General features: G+C 34.3%; 1 protein-coding gene across 1 annotated transcript in view; it reads left to right on the top strand.

The window, feature by feature from the left end:
• LOC145256306 (phosducin-like protein) overlaps positions 1-17,308 on the top strand; it is a 42,741-nt gene that overhangs the window by 6,613 nt on the left and 18,820 nt on the right. The window contains exons 3-4 of the mRNA XM_080115035.1: positions 4,141-4,266; positions 11,966-12,105. Of these exons, the coding sequence (XP_079971161.1) occupies positions 4,141-4,266; positions 11,966-12,105 (266 nt within the window). The remainder of the gene's footprint in view (positions 1-4,140; positions 4,267-11,965; positions 12,106-17,308) is intronic.

Here is a 17,308-nt window from a genome sequence, read left to right as displayed (position 1 = left end):
ACAGAGGTATATTTCTTGGATCCGATAAAAACAGTCCAGCCAGTTTAGTATTTTTTCCAGAGGAAAATAAAAAGAATCCGATGTGTAAAATTCACAGACACATTTAATTTTAAAGACGAAATCCTGTCATATGAAGAGGATGAAATTATATTTCCTCAAATTATTAAAACAAATGAAGACAATAAAGATGATGGAGACAAGAGTATCCATGATGATGATGAGGTTAAAGTCGAAAAATATCCCAAAAGAAATAAAAGGCGACCCAATTATTTTGTAGTCGACAATATAAAAGACTATCAAATCGACTGTTGCTATTCCATGGAAAATATGCCAAAAAGCTTTAACGAAGCAATTAATTCAGAACATTGTGTGAATGGAAATAGCCATGAAAAAAGAAATAGATGCTTTAACTGAAAATAATACCTATACGGTAGTACCTCTCCCAAAAGATAAACATGTTATTTCTACAAGATGGGTCTTTACAAAAAAGACTACAGCATCAGGCGTTGAACAGTACAAAGCTAGATTTGTTGCTAGAGGATACTCTCAGATTTACAGTATAGAATATTTTTCTATGTTTTCACCGACCACAAACCTAATGACAATCAGAATTTTATTGCAAATTGTATCGCAATATGACCTAAACATCCATCAAATGGACGTGAAAAATGCTTATTTGAATGCTCCAATAGACTGTGAAATTTATATAACCTCTCCAGAGGGACTTATAATGAAAAATAAAAGTAGCGTGTTCGACTTAATAAGTCATTGTACGATCTACAGCAGAGTGCTCAGTGTTGGAATACAGTATTTCATGATTATATGATTAAACAACAATTTAGACAATGCACTGCAGACCCCTGTTTATATACCCAACACAAAGACGATAAACTACTGATTTTGGTTTTATGGGTCGATGATATTTTAATCACATCAAATTGTGACATAATGTTGACCGATGTTAAGAACAAATTAAGTAAAAGATTCAAAATGACCGATCTTAGCAAAATATCCTGTTTTTTGGGATGGAATTTACTCAAAGCAAAGAACTTATTACGATGAATCAATCGAGATACATTGGCAAAATACTATTAAAATTTGGAATGCGAGAGTACAAGAAATGCTCTACACCGGTCGAAAATGATATTAATAAAAATATATACACAGAATCTGAAATAATAGATGGTAAATTATACTGAGAAATCATAGGCAGTCTTGTATATTTAATGACTGCGACCAGACCTGACATATGCTATACAGTAACAAAACTGTCACAAAAATTATCAAGACCGACAATGAAGAATTTAAATAGAGCTAAACAAGTCCTGCGTTATTTAAAAGGAACTAAAGAACAGAAGTTAGTATTTAGAAAATCAAAAAATCCCCTAAAATTAGAAGGATTTTCGGATTCAGATTAGGGAAACAACGAAGATCGAAAAAGTATATCTGGATATTGTTTCAGACTATCAGAAAATGGGCCTATGATTTCATGGAAATCTAAAAAGCAACAGATTGTATCTCTCTCTATGTGTGAAGCAGAATTTATCACGATCACACACACAACCCAGGAAGCACTCTACCTTAAAAATATCCTAAAGACTATTTTAGAGCCAGAATTAACTAAAATTCCTGTAGTAATTAATTGTGATAATCAAGCCAGCATAGTCTTAGCACAGAACATGGTAATCAACCAAAGATCTAAGCATATAGATATAAAATACCATTTCATAAAGAAAACGAGGTGAAAAAGGAATCCATTATTTTGAATTACATATCATCAGAACAAAATATCGCTGATGTATTCACGAAACCAGCAACAAGAATAAAGTTAAAGCGTTTTACTCCAAAACTTGATGGAGAATTTGACTGAATAATTTTTTTTTTTCACGGGTCTGTATGTATATAAATTTCTATATATTAAAAACAAAAAGTCCTGAGCAAGACGTTAAACTGCATCCATTTTTTGTTACACTTTAACCTACTAATGCGTAACTAATACTTTTACTGAAATAATAAAATAATATTTTAAAAAAAAAGATGTGAAAAAAAAGTCACTTTTTAAAAAACTTTTCTTTGTAAATTTCCTTTTTGACAAATAATTTTTTTTTTGCATCATTTTTTCGCAAACATTTTCTGTGCGTATTTTCTTTTTGACAAATACTTTTGCATGCATATTTTAAGGCGCGCAGAAATTACAATTGACTTTTATTTTTTGTGCACATTAGTTTTCTTTCTTATTTATCAAAAATGTCCTATTTTTTTCTTTGCATTGTTTTAATTAACAAAAAAACCCCTTTTTTTAAAAACGGGTGCATGTATGTTTATTTATACGGATATTTAAGAAATGTTTTCTTTTTCACATACCCATTCCTTTTTAAGGCAAAAATATGTTCCATTTCTTTTATTTCTCTTCTCTGTACACATATATATCTGTTTGACATTTGAACACAATTAAAAATGTCGTCTTTTTACATGCTAAAATGTTACGATCCAAATGATTTCCAATTTTGTTATGTATAATTGAATATAAAAATATATATTTATTTTTAAGCAGAATGAACACAAAGGACTTCCCCTATTATAAAAAATAGGGGGGATGTTACAATATTTTTGGTGTATAATGGGGTCAAGTCTTCCGAGTTCGATCCCGCCTCCTGACCCCAAAATTATTTTTTTCTTTTACACCTTTAAACACCTGGGCACCAGTTTATCTCACCCTCCCTATACACACAGTGTTGTTATCTTTAGATTGCAGGTTCGATCCGACAGGTTTATTTATGCCATTTTTTTTCCGTTTTGGTTTTGGTTTTTCCGATTTTTTAATACTGTCTTTTTTTATAATATTTAAACAGGATTATTACTCCCCCCCCCATACACACACCTACAAACACCCGGGCAACACCGGGTACCCCCCCCCCCCGCTAGTCTATATATATGAAATGCAAAAGTGGCGCACGTGTTTTTGTATGTCCATGAAAGGCTTGGGGGGAGGGGCTCTCAGTCACGTTACTATTTTTTTAGAATTTTTTATATACTCCCTAGATTATAATATCTACGATTTGCGAACGTCGTCTCTACATTTATTTTGATTGCCTTTTATGAAATTCCCTCTATTCCGTCCTTTCACGTGTTTGTTCATCTTTTTCGTATAAATAAAGCAAAACTAATTGAAGCAAATCAACTTGCCTGGCTTTCATGGTCGAGACGTCTTGAAAGCAATCAACTTTGATCAATATGAGGGAAACCCTTCATATCAAATAATTGCTATTCATTTAGAAAACTCCTCCTTTTTCGGGGGAACTGTTTTTTCCCCAACATCGTGGGGAAGCAAAATACGGCAGAAACTGGCCTGCAGCCAATGTTCATTTCTGCGCCTGCGTGATTCTTAACTTATTCACTTCAAGTCAACTTTTTGATTGACATCGATAAATTTGAACGCTTTTCACTTCCTCTCGCGTAGCGATAAGATCTCAGCTTTTCTTTCACTTTCTTCTTTTCCACCTTTGCATCACGGGTTCAAGCCTGCCTGCCTACTTTTTCCCCAAACACCTGAGCAATGCCAAGCACCCTCGCTCGTCCAAATAAGGACAGTAATCTAACGAATTCATAGACAATATTGTAGACGAGTTGTGTTTTAAGTTTTATAATTACAATCCTCCAGTTTTCTTTTGTTTGTATTATTTTTGTGACCTAACCAGTATAGTTTTATCTCCTAAAAAGAAATCAAAATCTACTTTTTTTTGGCTTTCATCTCCCACTCTAAAGTGTTAAATCTTTTATTATTTTAAAAAATTCCTTCTTTTATATTATCTTTAAATGCTGTTGAAACATAGCAAAAAGAAAAGTAGATACGTGAAAGTGCAATGGGGAATCACCCAAAGACGGTCAATGTGCTCTGGTTGTTCAACCTGCAAAGGGTGTTTATTCCAAAAACCGTTCTTAACATGGGGAGGTTGGTGGTGTCTATTCCGAAAGGCGTTTTCTTATTTTCGATCTTCCTGTAATCAACTTCTTAAAGGTAAGTCTTTGTGTGGTCCTCCAGTGCACTTTCACCGGAGGTAAATTATGCTGTGGTAGGTAATAAAAAATACCTTTTTTTCCGTTTTTATTCTGTTTTTATTTTTATTGTTTTGTTTTCAGACAGGTGTAAAAGGGGTCATCAATGACTGGCGGGAATACAAGAAATTGGAGACGGAAAAAAAAGAAGAGCAGGAACAAGAAAGAAAAGATTTGCTAAAAAAACTGTCGATGACGTGTCGTTCTCATGTAAGTTGTCTTTAAATTTTTAATTTTCTCTTCAGGTGCAACACAAATTTTCAGGTTCCACTTGCCGGCTGTAATGAAGACTCAAGGTGATTTCTTTAAATGAGTTGGATGCAACAAGAGATATCTTAAGAGATGCCTGTTGAATCTGTAAACACATCAATTATTAGTCAAGATAGGATATTTTTCCTTTTCTTTGTAAAAAGTGTCAAATTTACCTCAAACACTGTGTGTGACGGAAGCCTCTGTTCAGTCTCAAGAGACAATGGATACTCCCTGTAATTATGAGGCAAATGTTGTGCAATCTCCAACCACACGTCTCTTGAATTGGGATTGCTTGAGTCCAGTGGTATACACCTTTATGCTATACTGCTATAACCTATCAAAGGCCTTTGATATGTCAAGATTAATTGCTCTAGAAAGGAAACCTCTGTCAAGAGATTAGCTAATCCTATGAGATATAACTGTTAGCACATCTGCTGTAGATCTAGCAGAATTAAAACCATATTGCATGTTACTGAGGAGGTTATTTTTCCTGAGGTGGTTGACTACTTCTCTATTTAACACAGATTCTAGCAACTTACTCATGATGCACAGGAGATTTATTGATCTGTATTGAGAGGGAGATGAGCGATCACCTGAATTTTTAAATACAGGATATATTGATGAGGTTTTCCAGGGTGTTGGGAAGCATTTCTCCTTAAGACAATGCTTCAATAGCTTTGCAAGTATGGGAGCTAGTTCTGGTTGAAGCTTTTTGAGCATGATAATTGGAATTAATATTCAATTTTCACCCCAAACAAGGCACAGTGCCACTTTGAAGCAGGGAGCTACTATCAGGGACATAATTTGCAGGGAAGTTATGAAGGGAGATGAGTAGAAAGATGTTTGTTCACATTACACTTGAACTTCTGCATATCAGTACAGTTGGGAAAGCAGAATCTCAGAAGGGAGTTCCAAAGACCTGCAGTTCTGGGGAAGAAACTATTGGAGTAAAAGGCTTTCTTGCACCTAGGGATCTCCACTGTAAAGGACTGAGACTTACTAGCTTGTCAGGGGTAGTTACGTCGAGGAGGTACAAGTGTTTGTAGTTCGTCAGAGCATTCACCATTAAAGTATTTGTAGATTAGGCAGAGGGATACAATATCTTGTCGATGGGACAGAGGCTGTAGTCTAGATGACAGTTCAGGACCTATCAGGATGGCGACTCTCTTTTGAACCCTGTCCAGGAGTGAGAGACAAGCAGCAGATGCACCAGCCCAGATGTGATAACTGCACTCCATACATGGGTGAATGGTGACCTTATAGAGGTACAGGATACTTTCAGGCGTAAGTAGTTTTCTAGCACGGTAGAGAGAGCCAACCTTCTTTGCAGCAGCCTTGGCAATGCTCTCAATGTATCTATTCCAGTTCATATTCCCTGTAAACATTAGGCCGAGGAGTTTAAAAGAAATACTTTCAGGCAATGTGTTCTTGGCCATTGCTATTAGTGGTAGAGAAGGTTTCTTGTAGTTATTGAAGGAAACCAGCTTAGTCTTGGCAGCATTGAATGTGACCATCCATTTTTGTCCCCATTCCACTACAGATTGGAGGTCATCCTCTAGTGTTTTTGCCATTTCCTTAGATGTGTTCATTTGTTTTCCCCTCATAGCTGTTATAGAGAGTGGTGTCATCAGCAAATATACCCATCTCCGAAACAGTTTTATCAGGGAAGTCATTTATGAATATCAGGAATAATAGAGGTCCAAGGATAGACCCCTGAGGTACTCCCGCATTTATGTCATATTGTTTAGATGTACGACCGTCGAGGACAACTTGAATTTTTCTCTTACTTAAGAAGAAGGATTTAATTACATTATGTATTCTTCCAGTGACACCATATGATCTAATTTTCCTTAGAAGACCATCGTGCCATACCCTATCAAAAGCCTTAGATATATCAAGGGCTACCGCTCTACTCTCCCCTGTTTTGTCCAGTGAACGGTATATACGTTCAGAGACTACAGTTAAGATATCTGCTGTTGAACGGGCTTGCCTGAATCCATATTGTTTGTCAGTCAGGAGTTTAGCAGCTGTTAGGTGTTGGACTAAGGCTTTATTAACTAAGGACTCAAATATTTTTGCGTAAAGCGGGAGGAGGATAATGGGGCGATAATTTAGTGGGTCAGTTCTTTTATCAGAATTCTTGAAGACTGGTACCATAGAACCGGTTTTCCAGCAGTCAGGAAAGCAAGATTCGTTAAGGCATTTATTGCAAAATTTATAGAGAACTGGAGCAACCTCAGCAGAGCATTTTTTTAATAGCACAGGTCGGATGAGATCTGGTCCACATGCTTTTGAGATGTCTAGGTTCTTTATAATACCATGTACCTGAGAAGAGGTGATTTTCAAATCGTTTAGTATGGCGTTTGTCCGCAAAGGAAAGTCAAGGAGGGAGTGGTGTGCCGGGTCCAGTGTGGAGTTTGAGGCAAACCGACTGGCAAGCAGATTAGCCTTGTCAGTTGCCGTGCAAGAAACCTCATGGTTGTTGGATAGTGGGGAATCGTTGACTGCCCATTATTTACTACGCTGGTGTAGATTTTCCAAAAATCACAGGTTCCTAATTTCTGTGCTTCGATGTGTTTTCTGGTGGTTTCAGAGTAATCTGTCTTAGCTGTCGCTATCACTCTCTTACAATTATTTCTAGCTTCTATATACTTCTGTTTGTTTGAGCTGGACTTATATCGGTTAAATCTGCGGAACGCATGCTGCCTTTGACAACTGGCAGCTGCACAAGCAGAAGTAAACCATTGGGGAGAGTGGGGCTTGTTATAGAATTTCTGTGTGGGAACATGTGCTTCAGTTGCAGTTTTGAATCATTCAGTGGTCTCATTTGCACACAGTTCTGTTGGAAGAGAAAAGATATTTTGCCATGAGGCATCTCTGATGAGTTCCCTGATGGCTTCCCAGTCAGCCTTTTTGTAATACCTCGTTGTTTTGAGTAGTGGGTCTTCAGTTTTAGGGCAAGAATTTAGGGTGATTTCTACCATTATCACAGTGTGATCAGCATTCCCGAGTGGGCTGTGGGCATTTGTTGTACAATCATCGGGAACCGTTGTCAGAAATAGATCTAGATGTGAGGCATGTTGATCTTGCTGGTCTGGGAAACGTGTCGGAAATGTAATCTGAGATAGGGAATGGGATATGTGTTGTGCTACCAGCTATAGGGATATGTGTTGTGCTACCAGTAGTAATACACACGGACGAAAAAATGCTTTGGATAATCACAGATTTCAAGGTAGTTCTACTAAAATAGCCATATTTTTTAAACCAAAGCACTTCAAGTCTTCAAATTACTACTGTTTTGTTCGGAAATGAATATACTTTCAAATGAATTAATAAATATGAATGTACATTATATATTTTAAGAGTTTTAAGCAAATAAAGTGATAAAAATGTGAACGTCATAAAATGGCGTTTTCGGTAAGGTTTTGTAATGACCCCCCCTGTTTTCTAAAGGTCCGTACCGTGATTGAATGAAGAATTTCGTCATGAAATTTGGGAATCAATAAGAGGTGTTAATCTTAATACTGTCAAGTGTCCGAAATATTTTTGACCTTTTCTTTTTTTGTCGTGTTAAAAATAAGACTTTAATATGACGAGTATTGAACATTTTGAAAAGAAAATTCTTCGGACACCCAGTAGTAAGTAAATCAATCTTTTTACTATCTTTATCAATTAAAAGTATTATTTTATGTTGAGTAGGACCGCGGTAATTGATAATTTAAAAGGACCTACCCAAAAAAAAAAATTGTTTCTATTTCTCGAATTTGGTCAAATGAAGTTAGTATTACTAGAAGCAGCAGCAGCAGCAGCAGCTCCAGCCTGTAGAATCAGCAATAGCACAGTGTATAAACAACACACGTTCTTTAATTTTTATTCAAGAACGAATTAAGAAAAAACATGAAAATATGAATATAAATGTTCTTATGTTTAATTAGAGCTATTTTGTTATCAGAATAACATTAGTTTAGAACTATTCGGTTTTCAGAATGTATAATAACAACAATCCCAACCAATGCGGCATTATGAATCTGTTGCAATTTCTCACATTTCTTGTCAAATTTAAAAACATGGTTAAAAAAACAAAATAAACTTTTGTAGATATATAGCTTGCATGCACTTTTATTCTTTAAATTAGTTTTGAACAGCGAATTAAAACAATGTTTTACTGCGAACAGCCACAAATGTTTTTTTTTCAAAATCAAATAAGTATCAAAATCTCGTTTATACATAGATTCGAAAAAGTTGTCAAAAAACAAATACATAACAAATAAATTTTATCAAAGGCAAGATAAGTTACTTTTCTACCTAACTGGATAATTTTCTAGTGTTTTTATTTAATGTAACATGTTTATTCAGCTCGAAAAACGTACAGTGTTTACCGATGTATTGGAAAATTAAAAATGGCGCCCGGCCTGACTCTCTTTGACACGGTAAGTTTGAGAAAAGGAGTTAAAAATAAAAAAACTATACAAAATACTGTTAAAAACTCACCGAATATATGTCAGCCTATGTCACGTTAACATATATTGAGCGAGTTTCTAGCAGTATTTTGTCTACTTTTTTATTTTTAACTCTTTTCCCCAAACTTACCGTTTCAAGAGAGTCGGGCGCCATTTTAAATTTTCCAAAACATCGGTAAACACTGTTTTCAAGCTGAATAAACATGTTACATTAAATAAAAACACTAAAAAATTATCCAGTTAGGTAGAAAAGTAACTTGCTTTTGATAACATTTATTTGTTATATATTTGTTTTTTTTTTGACAACTTTTTCGAATCTATGTGTATTGTAATACAAACCCTCAAAATCTATATCAATATTCTTGAAATTTTAAAAGCAGTTAGAAAACACATCAAACTACAATTAGGAAGCTTTTTATTTTGTTATTTTTTTTTTCTACTTATTAAGCCAAAGATATTTTTACAACCTGCTCCAGCGTAGTATAAACGGCCTATGGAATTAACACCTTCAACCTCGAAAATAGAAATCAACAAATTTATGGAATTTTCTTTTACTTCACCTCTAATCCAAATTATGTGTGGCAAGTCTCCTCCTAAAACACTCTTTAACCCTAACAATAACACTAAGTTCGAGTGGCAAGCCCCCCAACAAAATACCTCTGTAAGCCACATACAAGCATCTAAAACAAACAAACAAAAAATAGATCCTTCTTTAAAGAAAAATACACATAAAAATAAATTGGTTAACTGTCCTAAAATGCTAGAATGGCCAGGAAATGGTGAATTATTTTACATTAAATTTTTGTGAAACTAACCGCTCCCCCCCTCTAATATTGTTTTTGTTAGCTTGGTCGCTGTCAAGTTTTCAGTATGTTCACACATAATTTTCCTTAGCCCTACAATTAATTCAAAGTCCGAATGGCAACCCTCCGGGATTCTCATTGCATAGAAACCCTCTTAAAACTACACATAATCATCTTAAAAAAAAAAAAGCATGCATATTTTCCCATAGAAAAAAAAACAGTTAACTGCCCTAAAATGCTAGAATGACCTGTAATAGGAAATTATTTTACATTCAATTCTAAAATAATTTGTTTATCTTTCATTAAAGTTTTTCATGGCATTTTATACATAATTTCCTAAAAAGGTAGAATCACATTTTGGAGGGGTGGTCAGAAGGAGTTGAGTGGGGTTAAACAGAAGGTGTTAATCTACAATAATACCAAAGAAATATTGCAATATATTCATTTTTAAATGGTCTTATGTTTAGATTTAAGTTTTTTGTACATAAAGCACATTACAATTGAACTTTGAGTTCTCCAACTTCTTTTCTGTTTATGGATACATGGCATTTTTAAGGAATTGCTGCACATTTATGCACATTTACTGCAGATTATTTGGAAACCATAAACTTTGGGAGATTTTCAGTTGCATATTCTGATTCCTTGTACAAAAATACACTTATATGGTAAATTTCATTTCTTAGTCTTGTGTTTTAACAAAGATATGACATTTTTACTGAAAAAGTAGTGTAAAAAATGTGACGAAACGCATATGGTCTTAAAGAGGGAAAAATATCCAAACGTGTGAGGCACAAAAATAGCCATAACTTCCTTCATTTTAATCAGATTTTAAAAATTTAAAAAGATTCTTTCTTAGCTCATCAAGCTCTTTCTATGCATACCAATATTGAAATATTTTAAGCTATTTCAATTTTTTCATGCGTATTGCTACTACCAGCTACGTCTGTGTAATTAGAGAATCCTAGCCAGTTACTGTAGTGGACATTGAAGTCACCAAATACATGTACTTGTGCGCTAGTATCGAGGGAGAGTGCTATATCTATGTTGTCAAAGACTTTGTTTATTATTTAGTCCTGGGTTGAGGGAGAGCGGTAGAGAAAATACAAGTAGTTAATATTATGTTGCATATTTAGTCTGAAGCACATAAGGAATGCCGTCCAGTTGCTTTTACTTTACTTATTACTTACTCTGGAAAAGAATTTACAAAAGTGTGTGTGTGTGGGAGGGATTATTCTATGTGTATGTACATTCAAATGTTTCCCATATACATATATACATGCATATTTACTGAACTGTTAAATTTTTTTTAAATGTTATTTTGATTTTGTTTAATGTATTTTTAATTATATTCATTTGTTAGTTAATACCTTATTAATTTTATCAAAATTATATAAAGAGAAACGGTTAAGGATATACAAAATAGCTACCCAGAATGTAGATTTATATTTTGTTTTTTGAATATTATATTTCCTATAGGACTCCTTCTGTCTTTGACAGACTATGGATACCCACGGAGGGGTGTCTGCACGTGAATTTTTTGTGACAGGATGTGCACAATCTTCAACCACACCTCTCCTTAATCGACATTGTTTAATACCAGTGGCCAGTGAAGTGTGTACAGGACGACTGGAAACAAATGCCGAGATAAGCAGAGAGCACATACAGCGCATAGAATTGGTCACCCATCAAGTATTAACTAGGCTTGACGTTGCTTAACTTCGGTGATCTGACGAGAACCGGTGTGTCAACACAATTATGCCGTATATATATTTCCTATAATGGTGACTAAATTGTAGAATCCTTTTCTTTACTTAAGGGTGTTGGTATTTGGAATGAGTGCTGATTCTAGAAGTCTTTGTTCAGTTTTATCTGGAATGAATTTGATGATTTTTGCACATGCAAACCTGAACGAATAACCATGTTCAGTGTAGTGGGAGAAAAGTGCATTTAAGGGGTTGCCGTTCTTCATGTCTCTTCTATAGTCACTTAGTTTTCCAATTTAGATTGTGTTTCTCCTATATATGTCTGGTGGCAGTCAGTTTGCACGTGCAAAAATCATCAAATTCATTCCAGAATTCATTCTTTTAGAATGGCTGATGGCACAAAAGCATAAATTAAATAAAGGGTTCTATTTGAAGTTCTGTCCAAGTTCCCGAGTTCAACAAGGTACACCTAAAGAAAGTGGGAGGTTACATCGACCGAAACGTTGTGGAAATGACACTCCAAATGAGAACAGCAGTCCAAAGAATCTAAATAATATGAATAACCAATCCTCATCTCAAAAATTCAGAAATGCACGGTTTTTGTTGTAATGCCTATGAATTCCCATTAAATTACTTAAAATGATTTCCTTTATAAAAATAAAACGTTTTTTATTTTGTTTAATTTTTTCAGCTTGATGATGAAAAGGAAAAAGAAAAAGACATCCGTTTCCAAGAAGACATTGAAAAAGAACTTGAAGAATTGGAAGATGAATTTATCCGGGAATATCGTCGCAAACGGCTCGAAGAGATGCGAAAACAGATTGATAATATGTAAGCAGATTTGATGATGTATTTTGACTTTTTCTTAAAAACAAATTTTGTTTTTGTCCATAGTTCCGTCCATATTAAAAAACAAAGAAAAAAATCAGTATCCATGACGGGACAAAAATATCATATTCCAAAAATTAGTTTTATTTTTATAAAGAAAACCATTTTTAAACGATTCATGGAATTACAACATAAATCTAATGAGTATAAATTATTGTTGAGTTATCTCCTTTTGTTTCTTGAATTTTTTTTTTCAAAATAGTTAGCAAGACAGTCACTTCTTGGACACTCATAAAATTTGATTTTCTTATTTAAAAATAAAACTACTTGATCAATTTATGATTTTTGGAATAAGGTATTCTCGTTTTGTCACGGGTACATACATCATAAAGAAAAATTTTTAAAAAAAATGATTTGTGTAAATTTGACGTCATCTTGTGAGATAAACGTAAAAATATCAGAAAAAAACAACTCCATAAGTAATGTTATTAAAAAAGAAAATAGTAATATATCTTACATATTTCCTGGAAATCAGACTCGAGCTATGTAAAGCATCTACGCACTGTGCTGAAGTAATAACAGATCCTTGTTCAGAATTCCCTCGAATTAAAAACAAAAAATAAAGAAAAATCTGTATGATTTTTCCATCCTTGACTGAAAGAAAATATCAAACACCAAAAATTATGTAAATTGATCAAGTGGTTTTATTTTTATAAAGAAAATCATTATTAAGCAAATTTTAGTTTTTTCTTTAGTGCATACACCATCCCTATGTTAAGAATGGCTTTCTAAAATCTTGTAAAGTTTGAATTATTTCAAGTTATCTCCCTTCTTTCAGCAAACTGTTTTCTAGATAGCTTTGCAAAATTGTCTCTTGTAATTTCACTATAAAATTTTTTTTTTTTTATTAAAAAGTAAAACTACTTGATTAAATTTATGGTATACTAGCCTGGGTACCCGTCATTGCCCGGAGGTGGGTGTTGAGTAAAAATTAAAAAAAAATGGTAGTAGGCAGGCAGGCTCGAACCCGTACCACGTAGGAGGAAAAGAATGTGAAAAAAAATAATATGTCTTTGCTGTTGCATCCCTCGCCAAATGGGAAGTGACGAAGGTTTAAATTAAGGCTAGTCAATCGAAAAGATCGGTTAAAAAAGCAACCCCTCCCTGTAGAAAAGTCTCCAGTTCAGGGTGAAGAAATTAATGTTTTTAGCCAATTTTTCGATATTTGTCGTCCGAAGGGTTGAGCTTATAAACGATACCGATCTCGTGAAAATCCATCGCCTCTATAGAAAGTTTTAGGCAGACATACATACATTTAAACAGACAGGTGAGATTTACATTATAGAAGACTAGCGAGGGGTACCCGGCGTTGCCCGGGTGTTTGTAGGGGTGTGTGGTGTTAAATAAAAAAGAAGCCGGGGATGGGGAGGGGGGGTAGGATCGAAGCCGAACCCCTGAGGCGAAGTTTGAAAATAAAATCGGCCAGCCAGAAGTGAAAGATGTTTGAAAGTCGTCGAGCGTTACGACAACGACGATGACGATGTAAGCATTGTTATAAGCGAAGTAAGAAAAGAAAAGAACGTTTTAATTAAGCGGGGGTGGGGGGTGGGGTTAAAATACCAAAAAAAAATAACGTAAGGCAAATTAACGATTAAAACAGAAAAACGAACGAACGTTACGTGAAAAATGGCTTAAATAATACAGGGTTCAATATTTAAATGTAAAAAATCGAAAAAAAACAAAAACATCTCACACCACGATTCGAACCCAAAACGTTTAGATAATGAACCAATGCCTTAACTACTTGCGCTAAAGCGCCGTATATAAAGTTTGTTCGGTTTATCAACTATTTAAAGTAAATCAGGTCACAACGTCATCTGACGCATGCATTGTTGACCCTCCCCCCTGTCGAAAATTGTCGATTTCGGGGTGAAAAAGTTAACGTTTTTCTCGTTTTCTGTCTAGACATCTCTCTCTCTCTCTCTCTCACTCACTTCGTCTGCCTTACTCTAAAGACTGGAAAATGGCGTCTGGCTGTTTTTATTTTAAAAAAAAAACTTTGATTGTTAATATTTTTTGTAAGCATATTTTTTTTTTTGCTTCACATGTTTGGCTTAGCTTTATTTTTCATTTAACTATCGTATCTACCTATTTTGAATGTGGTAATAACTTTGGTAACATTGCCATAGCGTAGAAGTTCATAGTTTAGCTTTAATTAATTTTTTTTTTTACCGATAACAACATTTTTAAATTGTAAATTAAGACTGCCATTAGAGGTTGCTGACGTCAAGATCACGTGACATGACTCAGCGGGTTTTAAATACAAGTTGACCCAAAATAAATGGCCGCATGTATACTTTATGTAGAAGAGTTGGCGGCCGTATTTTTTGGGGCAGTTATAAATCGATTTAAAAATATGTAATGTTTAACATTAAAATGTCACTTTTTTGGCCCCCCCCCCTGCAGAAAATCGATCAGTTGACGCACTTCTGATGGTCACTTTGGGCCAATTTTTCGATATTTGTCGTCCAGAAGGTGGGGCTTTCATATGAGACCAAGTTTGTGAATTTTTGTTGTGTCTATCGAAAGTTTTTAGCAGACACACAAACATACATACATACACACAAACATACATACACACATTTTCGCTTTTATATATATAGATAATATATTCGTTTTGTCATGGGGATGTACATCGTACAGATTTTTTCTTTATTTTTGCTTTGTAATATAGAGAGAATTCTGAATCAACTCAAATTTTTTCGTTAAAAAGATGAAATATTTCTCAGTAAAGTTAAAAATGAATATACAGAGTTACTTCCCTTTTCAAATTTTAAATTAAATTTTTACTGCTGAAAACCATGGACAGGTCTTTATTGCTATCGTTCAAGGAGTCATGCTTCATGCCACTGAAACTCGAGCTGTCACAGTTGATGATACAAACAGGCTTATGGGAAACGAAAATGCCATAGTCAGATGGATCTGCTCTCCCAGAATTATTGACAAGACGTGCATGGGCGATCTGAGAGAACATCTTCGCATCACTTTTTTTTTTAAGTTATCCTGAGGCGTGAAAGATTTGAGATGGTTTGGGTAGGTGAAGAGAATGGATGACAACCTTTTACAACACAGAATGTTATCCTTTGATGTCAGAGGCAAATACCACGCCCATCAAAAAGCTGATGGCGGGATATACCAAGGTTGACCTACATGCTCTAAATATTTACAGAGCACTTGGTCAATGATTGTAATATTTGGAGAGTGGTCATCAATACATGCAATGACACAACAGGAAGGTATCCAACTCCACCAGCTGGGAACAGAAGATGTCAAATTGTGCAGCAGAAGTAGTAGTAGCAGCAGCAGTTGTAGTAGTAAATGTACTGAAACGCGACTTCCATCTTAAAACTAGTGACCAAAGTTGTGGAATTCGAAGGTATAAGGTTTGGCTTTGTTGATTCCAAAAATGCTGACTCTGACTCATAGAATTTAAGACTATCAGACTCTGTCGCCTTATTTAAAAGTCTTCTTATATTTAGACTAGCTGTTTAACCAGCTTCCTGCAAAAGAGGAAGTTTCATGGGTGTATATTATTTCGGAGATTAAATGAGCAAATTCTGACCCTGAGATTATTCCTACGTGTCAAACTCAGACTCTTTCCAAACCCTTAAACTCTGTATGACTCTGCAACCCTGACAGTGACACTTGTCACTTTAACCGATATAGTCTGTCAAGTTAAGATATTCCTCTATGACCACTTGTCTTCCAGTTTATGGGTTGTACAGTTGAAAGATATAAAGTCTGATTTTGACTGCCAGAGTTCTAAAAACATCCAATTCAAACAAAAGTTTTTGAATTTTTGAGATGAGGATTGATAATTCATATGATTTGAATTATTTGGACTACTGTTCTCATCTTGAGTCTTATTTTTTTTTAAATTTTAATGATTAGATTGATGTACCCTCCAACCTTCTTCAGGTGTATCTTGTCGAACTCTTTTGTAATAAACAATGATACATAGTGATAGGTAGTAAAATTGTGCATCCAAAACCAAAAATATCTTTAAGGTTCGCAAAATACATACTAGAATTGGACCTCTGGCGCAGTGGATTGAGTACTGGTTAAAAATTCAGTTGTAAGTTACTCTCTTCCGGAGGTTGAAGGTTCAATTCTCAGTATGGGCCACACTCAAAATACAATTGCGAATTACTTAGGACTTCTACCCATTCGTGGCTGACAGATATATGACATAATCATGTTGGCATACTGGTTCTCGTTAGATCACCGAAGTTAAGCAACATTGACCCTGGTCAGTACAGATTTGATTAACTTACTCTTTTTGTTGTTTGTTGTTTAAGTAAATTAATATTTTGGAAGTGTTTATTTTTTTAAATAATTTTTGGGTTTGTATTACTGTACACATAGATTCGAAAAAAATTGTCAAAAAACAAATATATAACAAATAAATGTTATCAAAGGCAAGATAAGTTACTTTTCTACCTAACTGGATATATTTTTTGTGTTTTTATTCAAAAAACATATTTATTCAGCTCGCAAAACATACAGTGTTTACCGATGTATTCGAAAATTCAAGATGGCGTCTCACACCCTCTTTAACACCGTAAGTTTGGAAAAAGGTGTTATAAATAAAAAAACGGATAAAATACTGTTAAAAACTCGCTCAATACATGTTACTGTGACATAGGTTGACATATATTCGGCGGGTTTTTAATAGTATTTTGTATAGTTTTTTATTTATAACACCTTTTTCCAAACTTACGGTGTTAAAGAGGGTGTGAGACGCCATCTTGAATTTTCGAATACATCGGTAAACACTGTATGTTTTTCGAGCTGAATAAATATGTTACATTGAATAAAAACACGAAAAATATATCCAGTTTGGCAGAGAAGTAACTTATCTTGCCTTTGATAACATTTATTTGTTATATATTTGTTTTTTGACAACTTTTTCGAATCTATATGTGCAGTAATACAAACCCTAATTTTTTTGTTAAACTGACTTATTGTTTCACAATTTGTGGCCGCCATAACTTTCAGCCCATAAAGATTTTTTTTTTTTTTTTACTAAAAACACAATAGCAGTAGTTCTACTTGATGAATTTTCATAATCTTTGGATATATTACTATTTTCGACATGACAACTAATTAAGTAATATTGTTTTTGCTTAAAATGACGTATTTAAAA

The sequence above is a fragment of the Euprymna scolopes genome, chromosome 32 (assembly GCF_053919585.1).
Source record: "Euprymna scolopes isolate OS-2025 chromosome 32, ASM5391958v1, whole genome shotgun sequence".
Lineage (NCBI taxonomy): Eukaryota > Metazoa > Mollusca > Cephalopoda > Sepiida > Sepiolidae > Euprymna > Euprymna scolopes.
Note: the sequence above shows the minus strand (reverse complement) of the source record. Positions and strands in the feature narration are given on the sequence as shown.